A 22,490-nucleotide genomic window follows, 5' to 3' on the forward strand; every position below is an offset into this window, starting at 1 on the left:
TGCCAATATTAGCGGCCACATGGAATAAGTGAGCCCTCTTCCAGCTGGATCAGAGATCAAAGATCAGGTTTAGATGTCTCCATCATATTATCAGGAGGAGTGGAGATCGATAGTCTGACAGAGCTATGAAGGAATATATCCCAATTATAGGCTATTTATGGCGGAGTAATAAGCCACATCTCCCGCCAGCTGGTATTATTGTTGAAGGCTCTTTCTCTCTATATCTCTCATCCCCCTGTCACTGTGAGAGAGGAGACGTTGACTGACTCAAAAACTACATTTATGATTATAGATTTAACAGCTTTAAAAAACATAACGTTTTATGTACTGTCAGTCATTATTGGCTTGAATTCTGCGTGTTTGAAGAAATAGGTCCTTGTGAATAGACCTATAAAGCAACACTTGCCAGAACGATATGGTAAACATTGTATTTCTCTACTTCGGACGATCTCTTAACGGCGGCAAAAGCAAATAAAAAGATAGGATAAGCTAAAGACAAGGCGATGAAAACGCAAAGATAATTTTGTTATCGCAAATTCTTAAACGTTATAGGCTATAATTTCAGCACATTGGACAGCGACCAGCATTGACGGAATCTGAACACGATCTCATCAGAAACCGACGTTTTATTTGTGAACAAACTTGAAACACACTCCTTCCATTTTAGGAGAGCTGGTTATTTGTGACTTTTTTCTTTCATCAGTGATACTCACAAACCATCGATTAATGACGGCTGTTTTTTTTAAAGAATGTTTAATATAAATGATTAACATCTGCATGCTATAAGAAAAAGAATAGTGTAAAAAAAACATACTTCTAATGTTAACTGTCAGTTATACATTTAGATACAGTGGATTTGTAGGCGGGCCTACGTGCTTTTTAACGAAATAGCAATACGCTCAAACGAATCCTGTTTGGAAGTTTCACCAGTGAAATGCCAATATGATTACATAAATATATCCTTGCAACAACAAAAAAGTAACCCCCACAGAATAATAAACTAAAGCAGGTTTGATGTGTTAAGAGCAGAAGTGTTTGTTAACAGTTTTAGGGAAATTCATATTGTCCTTCGTGGAGTCTTGGTGCTGTAGAGACGGAAGTCCTTTGACGCTCCCAACAGAACGTTCCAGAGCACCGGTCTCTAGTACCGAACCCTTGGTGGTCGTGGTCCACGAGACCGTGGTGTTGGTCAGGGCCTGGTTCAAAGTACTGTGTCTGAACAACGGGTCGTGGAAAACCCCATCCACCCAGTTTCTGAGAGTTGTAACAGGAGAGTCCTGCCGTCTGTCTAGAACCGTGATAGGGGAGGAGGCGGCCGGAGAGGTGGGCAGGCCCGGCTGAGGCTGACACCTCAACATACAGGACGGGTACTCCGCCTGGTTCAGAGACGTGGCCGTCTGGGCCAACGACCAAATCCGTGGTTTGCCGTCCAGTATCTGTTGTTGGTAGCAAGCTTTCCCCTGCCGGCTGTCGCAGCCCTCTGGTGAGGTTTTACTGTGCTGCTGCTCCCCGCCCAGGGACACGGGTATGCTGATCTTTAAAGATGTGTCCTTCAGATGGTCGTTCGAACAGTCAGTTGTCGTCATGTGAGTGTTCATGAGGTACTGATGTTTGAGCTCGCACTCCGAGCTCTCTGATTCGATCATGTCGAAGTCATCCAGGTCACTCAGCGCGAGATCCTTATCTTTCTCTGGAAATTAACGGATATGAGACATCAGCGATAAGAGGGGAATCAAACTGTAATACAAAGTATCACTGTCAAATATCATTGAAGCATTTAGCATCACATCATTGAAACGAGCTTAGGCCTGGCAGATATGCCTATTCAAAGAAGTTGAGGTAGATGTCCATGCAGTTTCATAGCACTTTGCATTACAGCAGAATAAATGGGTCATAACATGGTAACATTGTGGTTATTAGATGTCTGTGTATCTTCTGCATACAGGCTTTTCAGTTCACTTTTTAATGTATCTAAAAAAACATCCTAAAGCAGCCCAAAGTGTGTTCATTTCCATTAGGCCATTAAGCCATTTCCATGATACATTTAGGGTAATTCTTCCTCTGGTAAAGGTCTATTCCACTGTTATTGAGTTGCATAAAGGGAAGCAGGTAGCCTAGTGGACAAGTAACCGAAAGGTTGCTGGATCGAATCCCCGAGCTGACAAGGTAAACATCTGTCGTTCCGCCCTTGAACAAGGCAGTTAACCCACTGTTCCTAGACCAGGTAACTCACTGTTCCTAGACCAGTTAACCCACTGTTCCTAGACCAGTTAACCCACTGTTCCTAGACCAGTTAACCCACTGTTCCTAGACCAGTTAACTCACTGTTCCTAGACCAGTTAACCCACTGTTCCTAGGCCATCATTATAAATAAGAATTTGTTCTTAACTGACTTGCCTAGTTAACAATAAAATGAAGAACCAGGACTATTCACCTGTTAGTGTGTTACATAAAGAACCAGGACTAGAACACTGTTAATTTGTTGTATAAAGAACCAGGACTAGAACACTGTTAATTTGTTGTATAAAGAACCAGGACTAGAACATTGTTAATTTGTTGTATAAAGAACCAGGACTAGAACACTGTTAATTTGTTGTATAAAGAACCAGGACTAGAACATTGTTAATTTGTTGTATAAAGAACCAGGACTAGAACACTGTTAATTTGTTGTATAAAGAACCAGGACTAGAACACTGTTAATTTGTTGTATAAAGAACCAGGACTAGAACACTGTTAATTTGTTGTATAAAGAACCAGGACTAGAACACTGTTAATTTGTTGTATAAAGAACCAGGACTAGAACACTGTTAATTTGTTGTATAAAGAACCAGGACTAGAACACTGTTAATTTGTTGTATAAAGAACCAGGACTAGAACACTGTTAATTTGTTACATGAAGAACCAGGACTAGAACATTGTTAATTTGTTGTATAAAGAACCAGGACTGACCATCATCGTTGTTCTCACTGTTGATGTTCTCCTCCTGAGACGCTTCATCATCCTCATCATATCTCTTCTCATCAGAACACTTGTTCCTCGGAGGCCACGTCATCTTGTTCTCCTTCTTCAGCCTCCTCCTGGCGTTGGCAAACCAGGTGGACACCTGCGTCAGGGTCATTTTAGTAATGATGGCCAACATGATCTTCTCTCCCTTGGTGGGGTAGGGGTTCTTCCTGTGCTCCTGTAGCCAGGCCTTCAGTGTGCTGGTTGTCTCCCGGGTGGCGTTCTTCCTCCTGGTCCCTCCGTCCATACAGCCATATCTAGTAGTGAAGATGAGTTACAACAATGTCTCTATGTAACAGTAGGCCTATATATCTATATATAGGGTCCTGTAGCAGAAGAGAGGCAAGATAACAACTCCTTGTGTCCTGTCCATTAGAAATGCATAGTGTTGATTCATCTAGCAGTACACTGCAGCCCAACATACCCCCGGGGAGCTTTTACAAAATAATAATGCCCCTATATGAGTGTGCTCAAGCCCTGTTAGGTGAGTAAACACAGGGCACCCATAGGCTAGCTGTCTCTCCATCCAGACGACGGACAGTTAGGTGAGTAAACACAGGGCACCCATAGGCTAGCTGTCTCTCCATCCAGAAGACTGACTGTTAGGTGAGTAAACACAGGCCACCCATAGGCTAGCTGTCTCTCCATCCAGAAGACTGACTGCTAGGTGAGTAAACACAGGTCACCGCTAAGCTAGCTGTCTCTCCATCCAGAAGACTGACTGCTAGGTGAGTAAACACAGGTCACCGCTAAGCTAGCTGTCTCTCCATCCAGAAGACTGACTGCTAGGTGAGTAAACACAGGTCACCGCTAAGATAGCTGTCTCTCCATCCAGAAGACTGACTGCTAGGTGAGTAAACACAGGTCACCGCTAAGCTAGCTGTCTCTCCATCCAGAAGACTGACTGCTAGGTGAGTAAACACAGGGCACCGCTAAGCTAGCTGTCTCTCCATCCAACAGACTGGAGAATTGTCTGATTGAGTGTAATGATGCAGCCCCAGGTGAAAGGGCCTAAAGCATTAGTGTAATATTCAGCACTTTGGGTCCTCCTGGAGGCTAAGCCCAGGGATATAACTATGTCCGACTTCTCTAGTGGAGTTCATGTAAACCTATTATACACTTCAATAAGAACAGTTTCAAGTTTGGCAACTCATCAACTAATCCTATGAATTTGATCAGGCATGATATTCCCAGACCATTTGGAAGCCAGTACTCTAACAGACAGGGGGTTTTCTAATAGTTGTTAACTTAGAGGTAAGGTGACTTATGTCAGTGAACACACATATGAAGGATTGGGAAATGGGCTACCATTTGACAGAACATAATTATGTGTGTAATGTTGCTAACTCATATTGGTACTGAGCAGGATCACACAGATAGTACATTATATTACCATTATTATTATTATTATAGTAACCATACCTGGCATACTGGTACTGAGCAGGATCACACAGATAGTACATTATATTAACATTGTTATTATTAGGAATATTATTACAATCATCATTATTGTTTGTTTTATTATTAATAATAATAATTTGATGATTATTATTATTATCATTGTTATTATTATTATTATTACTGTTATCATTATTGTTATTATTATGATTATTATGGTGAATCTTATCATTATTATGATTATTATTAATATTATTATGTTAACCATAGCTGTCATATTAGTACTGTGCAAGAGTAAGGTCATATAGGTAGTACACAATTCTTATTATTACTATAATAATAATAATAGTAATAATAAGAATTGTGTACTACCTATATGACCTTACTCTTGCACAGTACTAATATGACAGCTATGGTTAACATAATAATATTACCTTACCAATATTACCCTACCATACCTGTCATACTGGTACTGAGCAGGATCACACAGATAGTACCTTATTATTATTATAGTAACCCTACCTGTCGTATTGATAATGTCCCAGAGTGGGGTCAATGGGATAGTACGCTGTAGCCTGGGTTATCCCTGCATGCGCGGGCGCTGTTGCATCTTTGGTATCGAATGTCCCCTGCAACAAGACAGACTGTCAGTCAGGAAAATGTGACACTATTGACATTAATGGACTGTTATACTTAAATATATAATAAAAGTATGTAATGTTTCTTAATAACATGTATACTGTTACTTATTAACATGTATACAGTTTCTTAATAACATGTATACTGTTTCTTAATAACATGTATACTGTTACTTATTAACATGTATACTCTTACTTATTAACATGTATACTGTTTCTTAATAACATGTATACTGTTTCTTAATAACATGTATACTGTTTCTTAATAACATGAATACTGTTTCTTAATAACATGTATACTGTTTCTTAATAACATGTATACTGTTTCTTAATAACATGTATACTGTTTCTTATTAACAGGTATACTGTTACTTATTAACATGTATACTGTTTCTTAATAACATGTATACTGTTTCTTATTAACATGTATACTATTTCTTAATAACATGAATACTGTTTCTTAATAACATGTATACTGTTTCTTAATAACATGAATACTGTTTCTTAATAACATGTATACTGTTTCTTAATAACATGTATACTGTTTCTTAATAACATGAATACTGTTTCTTATTAACAGGTATACTGTTTCTTAATTATTTATGTTTTTTAATAATTTCACTCATAAAGTCTAGTGTTCCCATTTCAATACACACACACACAAACACAATAACAGTAACTAAACATGTTGTTCAATAGCAAAGTCAAGTTGTATCTGTGTTATTGTAGGCATTCTAACTAATGAATACAGGGAAACAATGACAGAGACATAATCGAGCACACTGCAGTATAAGTTGTAGTTAAAGAATTAAAGAAATCCATTCTTAACATTGGTTGCATATTGCAGGTTACAGTACATATTTTCACCTGACACTATCACTTGCCAAACTCAACTTTTTCATTAAAAGTTGCACTTGGCTATTCAGTCATAGCCTGCAGTTGTTTCACCGTGAAGACAGGTTTTGTGCATCAAGAACAGTCAGACCGTGTGTGTAAAGCGGCGTCTGTGACTTTAGACTGTCGTCTATACAGATACATCTCTGTGACTAGGCTATAGGCTATATAGATACAGCTCTGTGACTATAGGCTATAAAGATACAGCTCTGTGACTAGGCTATAGGCTATATAGATACAGCTCTTTGACTAGGCTATAGGCTATATAGATACAGCTCTGTGACTGTAGTCTATACAGATACATCTCTGTGACTAGGCTATAGGCTATATAGATACAGCTCTGTGACTATAGGCTATAAATATACAGCTCTGTGACTAGGCTATAGGCTATATAGATACAGATCTTTGGCTATAGGCTATAAATATACAGCTCTGTGACTAGGCTATAGGCTATATAGATACAGCTCTATGACTATAGGCTATAGGCTATATAGATACAGCTCTGTGACTATAGGCTATAAAGATACAGCTCTGTGACTAGACTGTAGGCTATATAGATACAGCTCTGTGACTATAGGCTATATAGATACAGCTCTGTGACTATAGGCTATATAGATACAGCTCTGTGACTAGACTATAGGCTATATAGATACAGCTCTGTGACTGTAGTCTATATAGATACAGCTCTGTGACTAGACAAAAGGCTATATAGATACAGCTCTGTGACTGTAGTCTATATAGATACAGCTCTGTGACTAGACTATAGGCTATATAGATACAACTCTGTGACTATTGGCTATATAGATACATCTCTGTGACTAGACCATAGGCTATATAGATACAGCTCTGTGACTAGGCTAAAGGCTATATAGATACAGCTCTGTGACTGTAGTCTATATAGATACAGCTCTGTGACTAGGCTATAGGCTATATAGATACAGCTCTGTGACTAGGCTAAAGGCTAAATAGATACAGCTCTGTGACTGTAGTCTATATAGATACAGCTCTGTGACTAGGCTATAGGCTATATAGATACAGCTCTGTGACTGTAGTCTATATAGATACAGCTCTGTGACTAGGCTATAGGCTATATAGATACAGCTCTGTGACTGTAGGCTATATAGATACAGCTCTGTGACTATAGGATATATAGATATAGCTCTGTGACTGTAGGCTACATGCTATAGATACAGCGTCACTGCCATGGAGAGATGAGTAGAATTATTATGATATCATACTATATTATAGTAACCATACCAGCGAGTAGAAAGCAGACGCGTCGGTTCCATAAGTAACGTAATTTCCATAGCCTTGACTCCCGGTGTACGGGTTCCCATACACCCCCAGAGCAGCTGCGGAGCTCAGCTCTTGTCTGGCGGTGGCCAACAACCGGCTCTCGTACACTGGGCAGTAGACTGGCGTCTGGGCGGAGGCTGTCACCCTGGAGTCAGCGATGCTTCTGCCGCTTGACTCGCAGCAAGTTGTCAACGAGTTGGTTGTCATGAGGAACTGAAACGCAAGAACATAACAACTTATTTACAACGTACAGTGGGCAATTAAAAAAAATGAATACCGTGAATTAGTGGTATTGATGCTTGGGCTAATTGCAAAACAACCCTTATAATTCAAATGTGTCAAATGTTTCCAAAATCCCCATATGCGTTTTCCCAAAAGACATGTTCTGGATGATTGCCAAAATGACACCAGTTGGGTTATCTATCCAGCCCCCGACACAACAGTACCGCATGTCCACAAAACAGGTCGGCATGTGAGATATCTGATGAAAAACACACGTTCCGAGGCTATTATCTGGTAGAAATCAGTTGACGATAGGTTGGACTGCGCCTGGTTCTGGTCACCCTCCTTACCTTTACCGTTCAAAGAGCAGGTATATTGTGCCATTTACGGTAACATAATACAATTCCGATACAGTGCATTAATATACAATGCTGTCTCCTTTCTTGTTGAAAGTGAATCACATGATCAACATTTAATCAATATAAGAATCAATAGTGATGAAATCTGACCGAATATTCAGTTGATAAGCGAGAAGGTAACTTACTTGTGGTGCAGACGAGTAGGGATATCCGAATTGTGGATATGACATTGTAGAGAGGTCGCAATATCCGGAGATAAAGCGAGCCTGCAGGTCTCCTCGCTACAGTAACGTAGCCTTGCACTGTTTCAATGTACCAATTGATTGGTAAGCACAGGCAGTAGGCTGGAGGCTTATAGGGCGAGCCACACTACCATGTTTAATTTGTTAAAATGCCCCCAAAACGCCTATCCAAAATGCGCCCTCTCTTTTCCACGTGTCTTTTTAACTCGTATAATGTGCAAATTAATTTAGACAATGAAATATATTTGTCCAGACTGATGACTTTGATGTCAGAAATACATATTTTGCTTTATAAAAAAACACTAGTATAAAACACCTCAGCCCTGATGCAGGTTGTTTTAAACACCAGTGCCTCTGACGTCAGAAGAAACCCACTCAGTGTCTAGACTGTAACTTCAATATGCATTTCTGGGGATAAACATCGGACAAGTAATAGGGAGCGGGACAAAGACTTTGAGACTTTTAACCGGATTGAAATTCAATGAATCAATGAACCCATGATTTTAATATACCATTGTTTATCTCGATGTAGATCTCATAGGTGCAATTAAACATGTGAAGCAGGAGGAATGTGTTTGATTGTAATTATAATTACTCCCTTTAGTAATTATAGAGTCCATTAATGAACATATACACATGGAGACTATTTCAATGTGGATAGTTCACAAAACAAACGCGGGAGATTTGTAGTATTTTACCAGCTTTGCCAATAATACAAATTTACTGAACAAGTGTTATTCGATCTCATCATGGCCCCATCTTCACATGGTTCCCTTGAGATTTGGTCATTATTTGGTTAACACCAATTAACATTGATTTCGATAAATGCCACTGCAATTAAGTTTAACTTCATCTTCATAAAACGTTTAAATCTCTGAAGAAAAAAATTATGTTGTATCACATTTTCAGAATTTTCCTCTCGTGTTATTCTCCTCTTGGCAAAATGACAGAGTCTGAGTTTGCTCTCCGTTAATTTCCCAGCCTAAAGCTGGAAGTCATTTCTCCAATAACTTTAATGTGTGGAGTGTCAGAGGGCTGGGGGTGTGATGTGGGTCTGGGTCTACTTTAAGGACGGGCTGGGTCTGCTCTGGGGCCGGGGTGGGTCTGGGTCTCAGCTGGGTAGGGCAGCGGGCAGAGACGGGTTCCACGGTGTGCTGACTTGCTTAGAGAAGCCTGGGTTCAGACATGTGAATAGCCCGGGGGTCACACTCAAATTAATGATGATGTTCTCCTCTGTTCCCAGCTGGAACGCCAAGCCCTGGGTGACAGCTCGAGGAGGGTGATGGATGGCTACCTCGAGACCTGCCAACACAATATCATAGGCTACCCACAGCATAATTACCGCACATCTACAGATGAAAGAACCTGTGCTCAAATTAAGTTAAGACTGTATGAGGCAAGTTTCTTGTAGAGTTTATAAACAGAGTGTTCTGACGATCAATTGAATTAGTGTGACACCTCAGACCAAAACAGTCACATTTAACATTTACCGGGAACATGAGCGCCAGGTCAAAGGACGAGACCGAACTGACAGGACTTTTCATTTGCATTAAACTGTAAATGACACCAGAAGCCACACTTAATTATTCAAACTTAATTATTCAAACTTAATTATTCAAACATAATTCTAACTTTTTGGGGGCGTTTAATAAAAAAACAAAGTCATTGTTCAAATTCGTTGTAAAATATATTTTAATCTCAACGAAACCAATTGCATAAACAAGCCAAGGCTAAATACATTTTAAACAAAATATTGGGCTGTAGGTCGTTCTGGTTTTGGGGCAAATTTTACATCACTTGGTTTAGACAAGATGTTTCCTTTAAATTGAGAAACTGGTGGTATTTGGACACACACACACACACACACACACACACACACACACACACACACACACACGCACGCACACACACTTGGGGGTTCTTTCAAGTGAATCTACATTTGCCCTCATTGATAGTTTAGTTTTCCATTTTTTTATTACGAATAATGACATCTAAAACTGACCTCATGTTTTTGATTTCATAACACATGATGTTTGCTTGGTTATTACAGTAAAATCTATTTAACCACTTTAGATCATCTAAAACTTGGGCTTTGCTGTACTCATGTGTTCCACAATGGAAAAGACAGGGACGTTTGATGGACGTGTGCAGTAAACTGTATTGTCCAGGCGGCCTCTCCGTATCCATTTTCATTATCCTGCTTGTGTTATCACGTCCCTATGAAATATTTAGATTACCCAGTGTATGCTTTTAGATCGAAATGAAGGCTGCTCAGAGGTTCATTCTGGTTTAGCGTTTCAAAAAGAGAGCGCTCTTCTGTGACAGGCGGCGTCCATTTAATGTAGAGCGGTATATGATTGTTATGAAGTGTACTTTAATGTACAACAATATGGCAACAGGCCTACTGGATGTACTGTATGGGAGGTTGGTTGGCAGTAGTTCACTGGAGTTTAAATGTAAATGATAATAGATCATTATCTATCTCTCTTATCATAAAGTGAATAATGGCTTTAATCTTACTATATAAATGAAGACAGATGCACGTATCTTATTTAGACAGCATCATCACTCATGACTCGTATTAATCACCTGAACTGCACACTGGAATTCATGGATTAGCTTTTATACAGTTTGTCATATCTGTTTTACTTTGAAATAAAACCATGCTTATAAATAACATGTCAGAATAGTTATCTGGATATTTGCGATGTTTCTGAGGGGGGAAAACCTTTATTTTTTGTCAACTTTGACTCAATGCTCTTATAAAGGTATGCATTTGAGTAGATAGGTCTGTATATCCCGAGAGAGTGGACCTATCGTTGCGCTACTGTAATAATTGTTGAGTCTTGTTAAATGCATCGTTAACTTGAGTTTCCAGTTTCTATAACATTCAATTCATTAACCTGTCACTTCATAATTTCTCTGGTTGATTAATGACGCAGCCAGAACACTGGGAGAGCAGCGCAGTGCAGGATAACCTCGCATCAACATCACTTCCCACTACTGAGACTGACTGTGAAACAATTTACAAAATGTTCATCTCGCCATGACCGTCTCTGTATCATGGAATTATTATACATATTGAAAAAAATATACCAAGATGCTCCTTTTATGAGGATAGATTGCAATTTACAGTAACATTCGTATATTCTTCGGAACAATAAAGGTTAAAAATTTAATTGGATCTCAATATGTCAATTAATCCAGACAGGCCACCGGTGGTACAAGTCAGTATTCGTTAGCCATCCATGTTTTGAAGACATCGGGAGATGACGTGGAAAACCGGTAACTTGGGGCAACAGTTAGTGCTATTACTCTTAAAATGTGTTTGTGGGCGAAATGGCGGATGTGTGTCAACAGCTGCTTCTGGTTCCAGCTGAAGGTCGCCTGTTCGAATCCAGCGATAGAACGTTAGGCTTAAACTAAAAATATTAAAATGATCTCTAACCCTTACTTTAACCATTGAGTTAATGCCTAACCTTAAGAATTCGGAGTTAATACCTGAACGTATCATTGGAATGACACAGAGAAGTAACCAAACACTTCGCAATGTGATGTTTAGAACAACTTCGACATTTTATTAACATCTAATTCTGAAGTGAAACTGAGAGCTTGTTGAATTAATCATACATTGTAATGCAATACATGTATTCAACACTTAATCATCAAGTCTTTCACTTGTATTGGTCTTGTACATGCATACAAGTTTGAACAAGGGTCTGTTATGACTGCTTTGTGTAGAAACAACTGTAGGACTCAGTCTCAAATGAATAAGATTGTTTGTGTCTAATTTCACAGAAGTCCTATTGAGTTTGGAGCTGTGCTGCCTGAAGTAGCTATAGGTGTTGAGGCTCATCATACACATTCATTTAGTCCGTTTCAGTGGCTTGAGACCTAACCCTACTGTAAAGCTAAATGACTATTCTGAGATCTAACCCTAATGTAAAGCTAAATTATTATTCTGAGACCTAATCCTAATGTGAAGCTAAATTATTATTCTGAGACCTAAGCCTAATGTAAAGCTAAATGATTATTCTGAGACCTAATCCTAATGTAAAGCTAAATGATTATTTTGAGACCTAATCCTAATGTAAAGCTAAATTACTTTTCTGAAACCTAACTCAAACATATTATTATTCTATGACGATGCAGAGCTGAATGTTAGAGGACAGGTGCAGTGGAAGGTTTGTACTCTGACAGTGTTAGTACTAATACCCTGGAGCTGGTTCCAGGCTGGCCTATGGTAGGGCTGTCTCTCTGCTGTCTCAGTGCTGCCTCAGTGTTGTGTCATGGTCTCAGGTCTAACAGAACAGAACAGGCTATCCAAGGTTAGAAATTCTGCTTGTCTGGTAAAACATTAGCCTGTGTAGTCTCTATGACAAAATGGAATATTGATGGGATATTGATCTAAACGTTACTATTATATTTTACTGTCACAGTGCAGGTGTTTGATGCAGTTTTGATAGAGCAGTTTCTGATGGATTTCCTGTAAGTACTCAATCTGTAGATACAGTATAGATATATACAATGTGCTAATGCATCAATGGAGATTCTTCAAAAACTTCAGTAAACTGGCCCCAAGCCTCAGTCCCCCCCAGGTTGACAGGTAAACTGTCCCCAAGCCTCAGCCCCCCCCCCCAGGCTGACTGGTAAACTGGGGTCAAGCCTCAGCCCCCCAGGCCAAATGGTAAACTGTCCCCAAGTCTCAGCCCCCCAGGCCAAATGGTAAACTGTCCCCAAGCCTCAGTCCCCCAGGGCGAATGGTAAACTGTCCCTAAGCCTCAGTCCCCCAGGCCGAATGATAAACTGTCCCCAAGCCTCAGCCCCCCCCCCAGGCTGACTGGTAAACTGGGGTCAAGCCTCAGCCCCCCAGGACAAATGGTAAACCCTCCCCAAGCCTCAGCCCCCCAGGCCAAATGGTAAACTGTCCCCAAGCCTCAGCCAACCCAGGCCAAATGGTAAACTGTCCCCAAACGTCAGCACCCCAGGCCAAATGGTACACTGTCTCCAAGTCTCAGCCCCCCCCCCCCCAGGCTGACTGGTATACTGGGGTCAAGCCTCAGCCCCCCCAGGCTGACTGGTAAACTGGGGTCAAGCCTCCATCCCCCCCAGGCTGACTGGTAAACTGGGGTCAAGCCTCAGTCCCCCCCAGGCTGACTGGTAAACTGGGGTCAAGCCTCAGCCCCCCCCCCCCCTCCCCAGGTTGACTGGTAAACTGGGGTCAAGCCTCAGCCACCCCCCCAGGCTGACTGGTAAACTGGGGTCAAGCCTCAGCCCCCCCAGGCTGACTGGTAAACTGGGGTCAAGCCTCAGTGAGGGGAAGAGGGGGGGGGGGGGGGGTTGAATTAGTGAGAGCTAGTGAGGGGAAGAAGGGGGGTTGAATTAGTGAGAGCTAGTGAGGGAAGAGGGGGGGTTGAATTAGTGAGAGCTAGTGAGGGGAAGAGGGGGGTTGAATTAGTGAGAGCTAGTGAGGGAAGAGGGGGGATTGAATTAGTAAGAGCTAGTGAGGCGAAGAGGGGGGGTTGAATTAGTGAGAGCTAGTGAGGGAAGAGGGGGGTTGAATTAGTGAGAGCTAGTGAGGGAAGAGGGGGGGTTGAATTAGTGAGAGCTGGTGAGGGGAAGAGGGGGGGTTGAATTAGTGAGAGCTAGTGAGGGATGAGGGGTGTTTGAATTAGTGAGAGCTAGTGAGGGAAGAGGGGGGGTTGAATTAGAGAGAGCTAGTGAGGGAAGAGGGGGGTTTGAATTATTGAGAGCCTGTGAGGGAAGAGGGGGGGTTGAATTAGTGAGAGCCTGTGAGGGAAGAGGGGGGTTTGAATTAGTGAGAGCTAGTGAGGGAAGAGGGGGGGTTGAATTAGTGAGAGCTAGTGAGGGAAAGAGGGGGGTTTGAATTAGTGAGAGCTAGTGAGGGAAGAGGGGGGGTTGAATTAGTGAGAGCTAGAGAGGGAAGAGGGGGGGTTGAATTAGTGAGAGCTAGTGAGGGAAGAGTGTTAGTGAGGGAAGAGGGGTGTTTGAATTAGTGAGAGCTAGTGAGGGAAGAGGGGGGGTTGAATTAGAGAGAGCTAGTGAGGGAAGAGGGGGGTTTGAATTAGTGAGAGCCTGTGAGGGAAGAGGGGGGGTTGAATTAGTGAGAGCCTGTGAGGGAAGAGGGGGGTTTGAATTAGTGAGAGCTAGTGAGGGAAGAGGGGGGGTTGAATTAGTGAGAGCTAGTGAGGGAAAGAGGGGGGTTTGAATTAGTGAGAGCTAGTGAGGGAAGAGGGGGGGTTGAATTAGTGAGAGCTAGTGAGGGGAAGAGGGGGGGTTGAATTAGTGAGAGCTAGTGAGGGAAGAGGGGGGGTTGAATTAGTGAGAGCTAGAGAGGGAAGAGGGGGGGTTGAATTAGTGAGAGCTAGTGAGGGAAGAGGGGGGGTTGAATTAGTGAGAGCTAGTGAGGGGAAGAGGGGGGGTTGAATTAGTGAGAGCTAGTGAGGGAAGAGGGGGGGTTGAATTAGTGAGAGCTAGTGAGGGAAGAGGGGGGGATTGCAGATTTGTTTTTGGCCTGCGCTGAAAGCATCTATATCATCTGCTAATACAGGACTAGTAAAAGCCCAGTGTACTACTTTTGAGAAACGTTTTAAACTAAATGTACTTGAGTCTTTAGCAGCATTTGCAACTTGACACTGATAATTGTCTGTACAAGACATTTAATCTTATAATACTTGTTTGCTATATGTTTTCCAGTTGCTTTAAATACTTATTTGTAAGTGAGAACTGAAACGGTCTATTCATTAATTTCCTTAGACGTTCTTATCCAGAGCACCTTACAGTAGTGATTTCATACATTTTCATACGGGTCCCCCAACAACTATAGTATCACATGTGCCGTGCTCTACCAACTGAGCCACATCATCACAAACCACTTGAAGTTTTAATGTACTCAGTTACTGTATTGGTCATTGTTGTTCTTCAAGGTGATAGAAGTCAACAGCAGGGATCATCAACTAGATCCAGCTGTGGGCCCATTGTTTCCTGAGCAGCTGGTTGGGTGTAATGAATACTCAGGGAGGAAAAAGGTGTAGATTCACGCTCATACGATCACGTGTCTCTCTGATATACGTGGGAATACTTGCGAACAGACTTAACTTCATAAATAAACATCACTTGGAGCTGTTTCCTGGTGTTTTTACAGCCTTTTATGTAAAAAACATAAAATACCTAGACGACCAGCCTATGTACAATACATTCATTTATTTTTTACATTAGGTGGTTTGTAAGGATGGTACATCAATACTGCACAAAAAGGGATTGTTTTTAAGTTATTTGATTAAGAAAAATATTGAATTTAATGAGGTTGTTTTGTGTCTTTGCCCATAACTTTGCACCTTTTCATGTAAATGTTTGACACAGGGTTCTGGTATAATGCAGAGGAGAGGTAGGGAAGTAGGAACAATGTAGAGGAAAAGGGGTAGAGACGCAGGAATAATGTAGAAGAGTAGAGGTAGGGAAGCAGGTATACTATAATGTAGAGGAGTAGAGTTAGGGAAGCAGGTATAATGTAGAGGAGAAGAGGTAGGGAAGCAGGTATAATGTAGAAGACTAGAGGTAGGGAGGCAGGCATAATGTTGAGGAGTAGAGGTAGGGAAGCAGGTATAATGTAGATGAGGAAGGGAAGCAGTTATAATGTCTAGGAGTAGAGGTAGGGAAGCAGTTATAATGTATAGGAGTAGAGGTAGGGAAGCAGGTATAATGTAGAAGACTAGAGGTAGGGAAGCAGGCATAATGTAGAGGAGTAGAGGTAGGGAAGCAGGCATAATGTAGAGGAGTAGAGGTAGGGAAGCAGGTATAATGTAGAAGAGAAGAGGTAGGGAAGCAGGTATAATGTAGAAGAGTAGAGGTAGGGAAGCAGGTATAATATAGAGGAGTAGAGGTAGGGAAGCAGGTATAATGTATAGGAGTAGAGGTAGGGAAGCAGGTATAATGTATATGAGTAGAGGTAGGGAAGCAGGTATAATGTATAGGAGTAGAGGTAGGGAAGCAGGAATAATGTAGATGAGGAAGGGAAGCAGTTATAATGTAGAGGAAAATAGACAGGGAAGCATGGATAATGTAGAGGAGAAGAGACAGGGAAGCAAGCATAATGTAGAGGAAAAGAGACAGGGAAGCAAGCATAATGTAAAGGAAAAAATATATGGAAGTAGGGATAATGTAGAGGGAAGGATATAGGAAAGCAGGCATTATGTAGAAGAAAAGAGACAGGGAAGCAAGCATAATGTAGAGGAAAAAATATATGGAAGTAGGGATAATATAGAGGAAAGGATATATGAAAGCAGGCATTATGTAGAAGAAAATAGATAGGGAAGCAGGCATAATGTTGATAAGAATATTTGGGGAAGTATGTATAATGTAGTGGAGAGGTATGGAAGAGGCATAATTTAGAGGAGAATAGATAGTGAAGCAGGCCTGATGTTGAGGAGAAGAGGATGGAAGCGTGCATTGTTAAGAGGAGAAGCGATAGGGAAGCAGGCATAATGTAGAGGAGAAGATTTAGGGAAGAATGCATAATGTAGAGGTGAAGAGGTAGGGAAGCAAACATCATGTAGAGGAGAAGCGATAGGGAAGCAGGCATAATGTAGAGGAGAAGAGGTAGGGAAGCAGGCATAATGTAGAGGAGAAGAGGTAGGGAAGCAGGCATAATGTAGAGGAGAAGAGGTAGGGAAGCAGGCATCATGTAGAGGAGAAGAGGTAAGGAAGCAGGCATAATGTAGAGGAGTAGAGGTAGGGAAGCAGGTATAATGTAGATGAGGAAGGGAAGCAGTTATAATGTATAGGAGTAGAGGTAGGGAAGCAGGAATAATGTAGAGGAGAAGAGGTAGGGAAGCAGGAATAATGTAGAGGAGTAGAGGTAGGGAAGCAGGCATAATGTAGAGGAGAAGATTTAGGGAAGAATGCATAATGTAGAGTTGAAGAGGTAGGGAAGCAGGCATCATGTAGAGGAGAAGCGATAGGGAAGCAGGCATAATGTAGAGGAGAAGAGGTAGGGAAGCAGGCATAATGTAGAGGAGAAGAGGTAGGGAAGCAGGCATAATGTAGAGGAGAAGAGGTAGGGAAGCAGGCATCATGTAGAGGAGAAGAGGTAGGGAAGCAGGCATAATGTAGAGGAGTAGAGGTAGGGAAGCAGGTATAATGTAGATGAGGAAGGGAAGCAGTTATAATGTATAGGAGTAGAGGTAGGGAAGCAGGAATAATGTAGAGGAGAAGAGGTAGGGAAGCAGGCATAATGTATAGGAGAAGAGGTAGGGAAGCAGGAATAATGTAGAGGAGTAGAGGTAGGGAAGCAAGCATAATGTAGAGAAGAAGAGGTAGGGAAGCAGGCATCATGTAGAGGAGAAGAGGTAGGGAAGCAGGCATTATGTAGAGGAGAAGAGGTAGGGAAGCAGGCATCATGTAGAGGAGAAGAGGTAGGGAAGCAGGCATAATGTAGATGAGGAAGGGAAGCAGTTATAATGTATAGGAGTAGAGGTAGGGAAGCAGGCATAATGTAGAGGAGAAGAGGTAGGGAAGCAGGCATAATGTAGAGGAGAAGAGGTAGGGAAGCAGGCATCATGTAGAGGAGGAGAGGTAGGGAAGCAGGCATAATGTATCCTCTATTGACAGACTGTAAAGGGGGAGATGGCCCGGTTGGATAATTATATTCTGTTTATAACTGCTCGGGGTACTGACTCATTCCCTGGCTGCTTTTATCCAGAAATGACCAAATGGAGAGCTACAAAAAGAAACTGCATGTTAATAGATGAACATTTTAAATTTGTAATACTTTCAGGTCAAAATATTAAAATGCTTGGTTGTTCTCTGTCTCTGTGATTGAAGGAACTTGTGATTGGGTTTCCACATCATGCCTCCATCTCATCCCCAGGCCTATCCACTGTCATATTAACATGGCTCTGTCATTAAAGCAGACATTCTCCTGGTTTAGCGCTAAAATAAGATGCAGAATGAGACAATAAAGTGCATTTGTGTTCAGAAGGTGCATTATGAATAAATAATTGTAAGTGCCTGGGCTACATCTTCTGGATAATCACAAACTCACCCACTCACAGTGTATCTCCGCATTATGGGGATGAATATGGAATCAGGACTTTATAATGCAGCTGTTGGAAGGAGAAACATGCTGTCTGTCTGCAGCTCTATTTCTAGACAAAGGAAAGAGAGGGAGACAGAGACTTTGTCTTCAGTCAGAGAGGCAAGGTTTAAAGTTGGACTGTACAGTAGATAGGAAGGTTTTAGTTCTGTCCTATCCTGCCCTGTACTGTCCTGTACTGTAGATAGGAATGTTTTAGTTCTGTCCTGTCCCGTACTGTCTTGCCCTGTACATTCCTGTACTGTCCTGTACAGTAGATAGGAATGTTTTAGTTCTGTCCTGTTCAGTCCTGTACTGTCCTGTACAGTAGATAGGAATGTTTTAGTTCTGTCCTGTCCCGTACTGTCCTGCCCTGTACATTCCTGTACTGTCCTGTACTGTAGATAGGAATGTTTTAGTTCTGTACTGTCCCGTACTGTCCTGCCCTGTACATTCCTGTACTGTCCTGTACAGTAGATAGGAATGTTTTAGTTCTGTCCTGTTCAGTCCTGTACTGTCCTGTACAGTAGATAGGAATGTTTTAATTCTGTCCTGTCCCGTACTGTCCTGCCCTGTACATTCCTGTACTGTCCTGTACTGTAGATAGGAATGTTTTAGTTCTGTCCTGTCCCGTACTGTCCTGCCCTGTACATTCCTGTACTGTCCTGTACTGTAGATAGGAATGTTTTAGTTCAGGCCTGTTCAGTCCTGTCCTGCCCTGTACATTCCTGTACTGTCCTGTACTGTAGATAGGAATGTTTTAGGTCTATCCTGTCTTGTACTGTACTGTAGATAGGATTGTTTTAGGTCTATCCTGTCCCGTACTGTACTGTTGATAGGATTGTTTTAGGTCTGTCCTGTCCTCTCCCAGACTGTACTGTAGATAGGAAGGTTGTAGCTCTATCCTGTCCGGTTCTGTCTTGGAAGGTTTGGGGCTGGGGATTACAGGCCCTGCATGGCACCCAGCTGGTCTGTGTATGTGGCTCTACTGCATGGCTGCTCATGGCTGGTGTTAGTTTTGATCCATGATGGATTTTATCTAACAAAACGACACTACATGTTATAGCTGGGACCCTTTGGATGACAAATCAGAGGAAGATTTTCAAAAATTAAGTGAATATTTAATCGCTATTTGTGAATTTATGAAACCTGTGCCGGTGGATAAATATTTTGTAATGGCTACTGTAAATCTGTCAGTGCAGTTAGACTAACAAGAATTTAAGCTTTCAACCAATATATGACACTTGTATGTACCTAAATGTTTAATATCCATCATGTTTTGATTATTTATTTTAATTGCGCACCCTCCAGTGTCACCGGAAGTTGTCCCGCTAACGGGATGCCTAGCCATACCTTAAGGGAACATTTCGGCATTTCGTGTATGATTAGTGAAAAAGTCCATATTGCAAATGTACGGTCCCTTACTAGACGTCCAAAATCGTTTGTAAAATTCGCGGTCGGCGTCGGGCCGTGCGGTAGGGCCGGACCTACCGGGAAGTCATCGAATGAACTTTGTCGGACATTCGGTTTCCGTTTAATAAAATAAACAAGTTTTGGACCGTTTTTCCGCTATCCCGGAAATTCCCACCAGATGGCATACGGAATCATATGGCAATTTGGCAAAACATCACGAGTCACGACGGGGCCTTAACTTGGTGCCGAACGGGGCCTTAACCTACGCTCACCGAAACTTGGTGAGCGTAGGTTTGGCATAATGGGCAGTTGGCCCCGAACGGGATGGCGTTTAGGCCTCGACGGTTTTTGAGTTATGGCCATTTTTCTGGGATTAAAGGCCAGTTGCAGGGTGTTCATACGAATCTTTTTAAAGTGTGCTGCGGAGCTCTGCGACATTTCTGTGATTTTCTATGATTTTCTGAAATAACACAATAACTCAGTTCTTAACGTAAAGACTTAAAACTCAGGATTATGTAAAGGCATACCCCAATCAGGATATGAGTTTATTTATAGCTTCCTGTGCCAACCAGAAGTGCCTTAAATGGTGTCATAGTGGCTGTTTCCAAGGGTTAAAAAGATCAGATCTTTTCAAAACTTCCTATGTGTGATTAGGCAACCCCCATAAACTGTAAGTCAGTCATTTCTCCCAACAGATGTCAAAGAAAAGCTCTCACACACACACACACACAGCAAGGATGGAGTGACAAAGCGCGGTGCTTAAAGACACAGAGAGCAGGCAATGCAATGCATTACCATAATCCCTAGGCCGTGCCGAGTTCAACGAGATATCCCGCTTGACCGTAGCTCGCTCGGTCTAGGCGCAGCGACCATTAGAATAGTAGGCCCAAAATGAAGCCTGCCCCACAATGTCATTTGCTTTTGGGTGACAGTGAGAGAACCGTTAGGGTGAGAAGAAAAATTCCACCACAGGAATGTTCCTAAGGTCCCCCCGATCTGAACAAGCCTAACCTTGACCGTGTGGCATTAACCCTTAACAGTAAAACAGGGTTTTTTGATCTCACAGATTGCAGTGACATCTCTCCCCATAGGAATACATTGCCTGAACCACAAAATTCAACCTGAAGCCTATATGGGTTATGAATGCCGTATGAACCTGTCTTCGGTACCAGTCCATCAGGCCACTATGAGGTCTACCTGTGTTGATTCTAAGCCTCCTGGACCAACCGGAAGTGGTTAAAATGCCCCTAAAAGTGTATATCCATACCCTGCCTGCAGTTTGACAGACATAGTGCATTCAAGCCTGTGTAGATCAGTCAATTCTTAACGTAAAGACTTAAAACTCAGGATTCTGTAAAAGCATACCCCAATGAGGATATGTGTTGACTTATAGCTTCCAGTGCCAACCGGAAGTGCCATAATTGGTGTCTCAGGGGCTGTTTTGAAGGGTTAAAAAAGTCAGATCTGTCCAAAACTTCATATATGTGATTAGGCAACCCCCATGAACTGTAAATCAGTCATTTTTCCCAAAAAAATCAAAGGAAAAAAAATCACACTAAAACACAACTTGGAAGGAGGGACGTATTGGGGTGCGTAGAGACAGACAGTGGCTGCAATAGTTAGCTTTGTTCGAGCTAAAAAAGAACGGTCAGACCTAGAGTTCTGAAACTTTAGAAACCTGTTCTAGACCTCCGGTTGATGGTACGTGGTGAGTTACGTGGCTCTAGAAGGTTCTCGGACCGAGAAACAGCCTCGTACATTTGCAATACTTTCAATTCATTTTTGCATCACGAAAATGACGACGTTTAGAAAAGTCTCAGAGATGCAAGGCTAGGTGCGTTGAAACCGGCTCAGCCCATAGAGACGGACCCCAACGTTTCTGTCCGATAGCTCGTTCAAGGACCCCGTAGCAAGGCATGGAAATAAGTGGATTTTCAGCACCAATTAGGGTTTTTCTCGGACACCAAATGACCTATCGAGCCGAAACTCGGGATTCGGGGTCGCCTCACATAGGCCTTCACATAATGTCCGAACTGGACCCGCAGCTAGAACGTAACTATGTGTTTTACCTTTTTATTATGTTTTCAACTGAAGGCGCTGTGAATTATGGGCCTGCTCTGACATATGTGATAGTTGGCTACTAAATGAGTAGGAAAAAGTGGGTTTGGTGTCAATTGATATCCGTTTGGTGTCATAATGACATCTAATTGACTGATGGACACTGACTTGCTAGTTGACTTTTGTACATTTGCAATATGTTTAAACGGAGAGGGACCATCACCAAAATGGCATTCTGAAATCAACACAAAAAATGGCATCACCATAGTCTCCAGACTGTGCCGAGTTCAACGAGACGCCCCGCTTGACCGTAGCTCGTTCTGAGTGCAGCGAACTTGAAAAAAAGAAGGCCCAAAATGAAGCCTGCCCCACAATGTCATTTGATTTTGGGTGGCAGTGAGAGAACTGTTAGGGTGAGAAGCACAATTCGACCTCAGGTACGTTCCTGAGGTCCACCCGATCCGTGCAAGCATAACCTTGACCGTGTGGCATTAACCCTTCACAGTAAAAAGAAGGTGTTTACTTGAAACAGCTTGCTTTGACTTCTCTCCCCATAGGAATACATTGCCTGCACCTCTAAATTCAACCTGAAGCCTATGTGGGTTATGAATGCCTTATGAACCTGTCTTCTATGACAGTCCATCAGGCCACTATGAGGTCTACCTGTGTCGAATCTAAGCTTCCTGGAGCAACCGGAAGTGGTTAAAATCACCCTAAAAGTGTTTACCCATACACTGCCTGCAGTTTGATAGACATAGTGCATTCAACCCTGTGTAGATCAGTCAATTCTTAACGTAAAGACTTAAAACTCAGGATTCTGTAAGTGGCTATGTCAATCAAGACACGTGTTTACTTATAGCTTCCTGTGCCAACC

The 22,490-nt window shown here is 42.0% G+C and overlaps 1 protein-coding gene and 1 long non-coding RNA gene across 3 annotated transcripts in view; both read right to left on the reverse strand.

Annotated features, from left to right (window-relative positions):
* Positions 1-22,490, reverse strand: part of LOC149984205 (uncharacterized) — a 98,975-nt gene that overhangs the window by 71,100 nt on the left and 5,385 nt on the right. The gene's annotated exons all lie outside the window — the stretch shown is intronic.
* irx4a (iroquois homeobox 4a) lies at positions 609-8,406 on the reverse strand. The gene is made up of 5 exons (XM_036965278.2): positions 7,996-8,406; positions 7,191-7,442; positions 4,924-5,030; positions 2,950-3,260; positions 609-1,690 (listed from the first exon to the last, which is right to left on the reverse strand). Exons 1-5 carry the CDS (start codon positions 8,038-8,040, stop codon positions 1,020-1,022), a joined length of 1,386 nt encoding a protein of 461 aa, XP_036821173.2. The 5' UTR covers positions 8,041-8,406; the 3' UTR covers positions 609-1,019.

This window comes from Oncorhynchus mykiss, chromosome 3 (genome assembly GCF_057628025.1).
Source record: "Oncorhynchus mykiss isolate SJ-2025 chromosome 3, ASM5762802v1, whole genome shotgun sequence".
In the NCBI taxonomy this organism is placed as follows: Eukaryota; Metazoa; Chordata; class Actinopteri; order Salmoniformes; family Salmonidae; genus Oncorhynchus; species Oncorhynchus mykiss.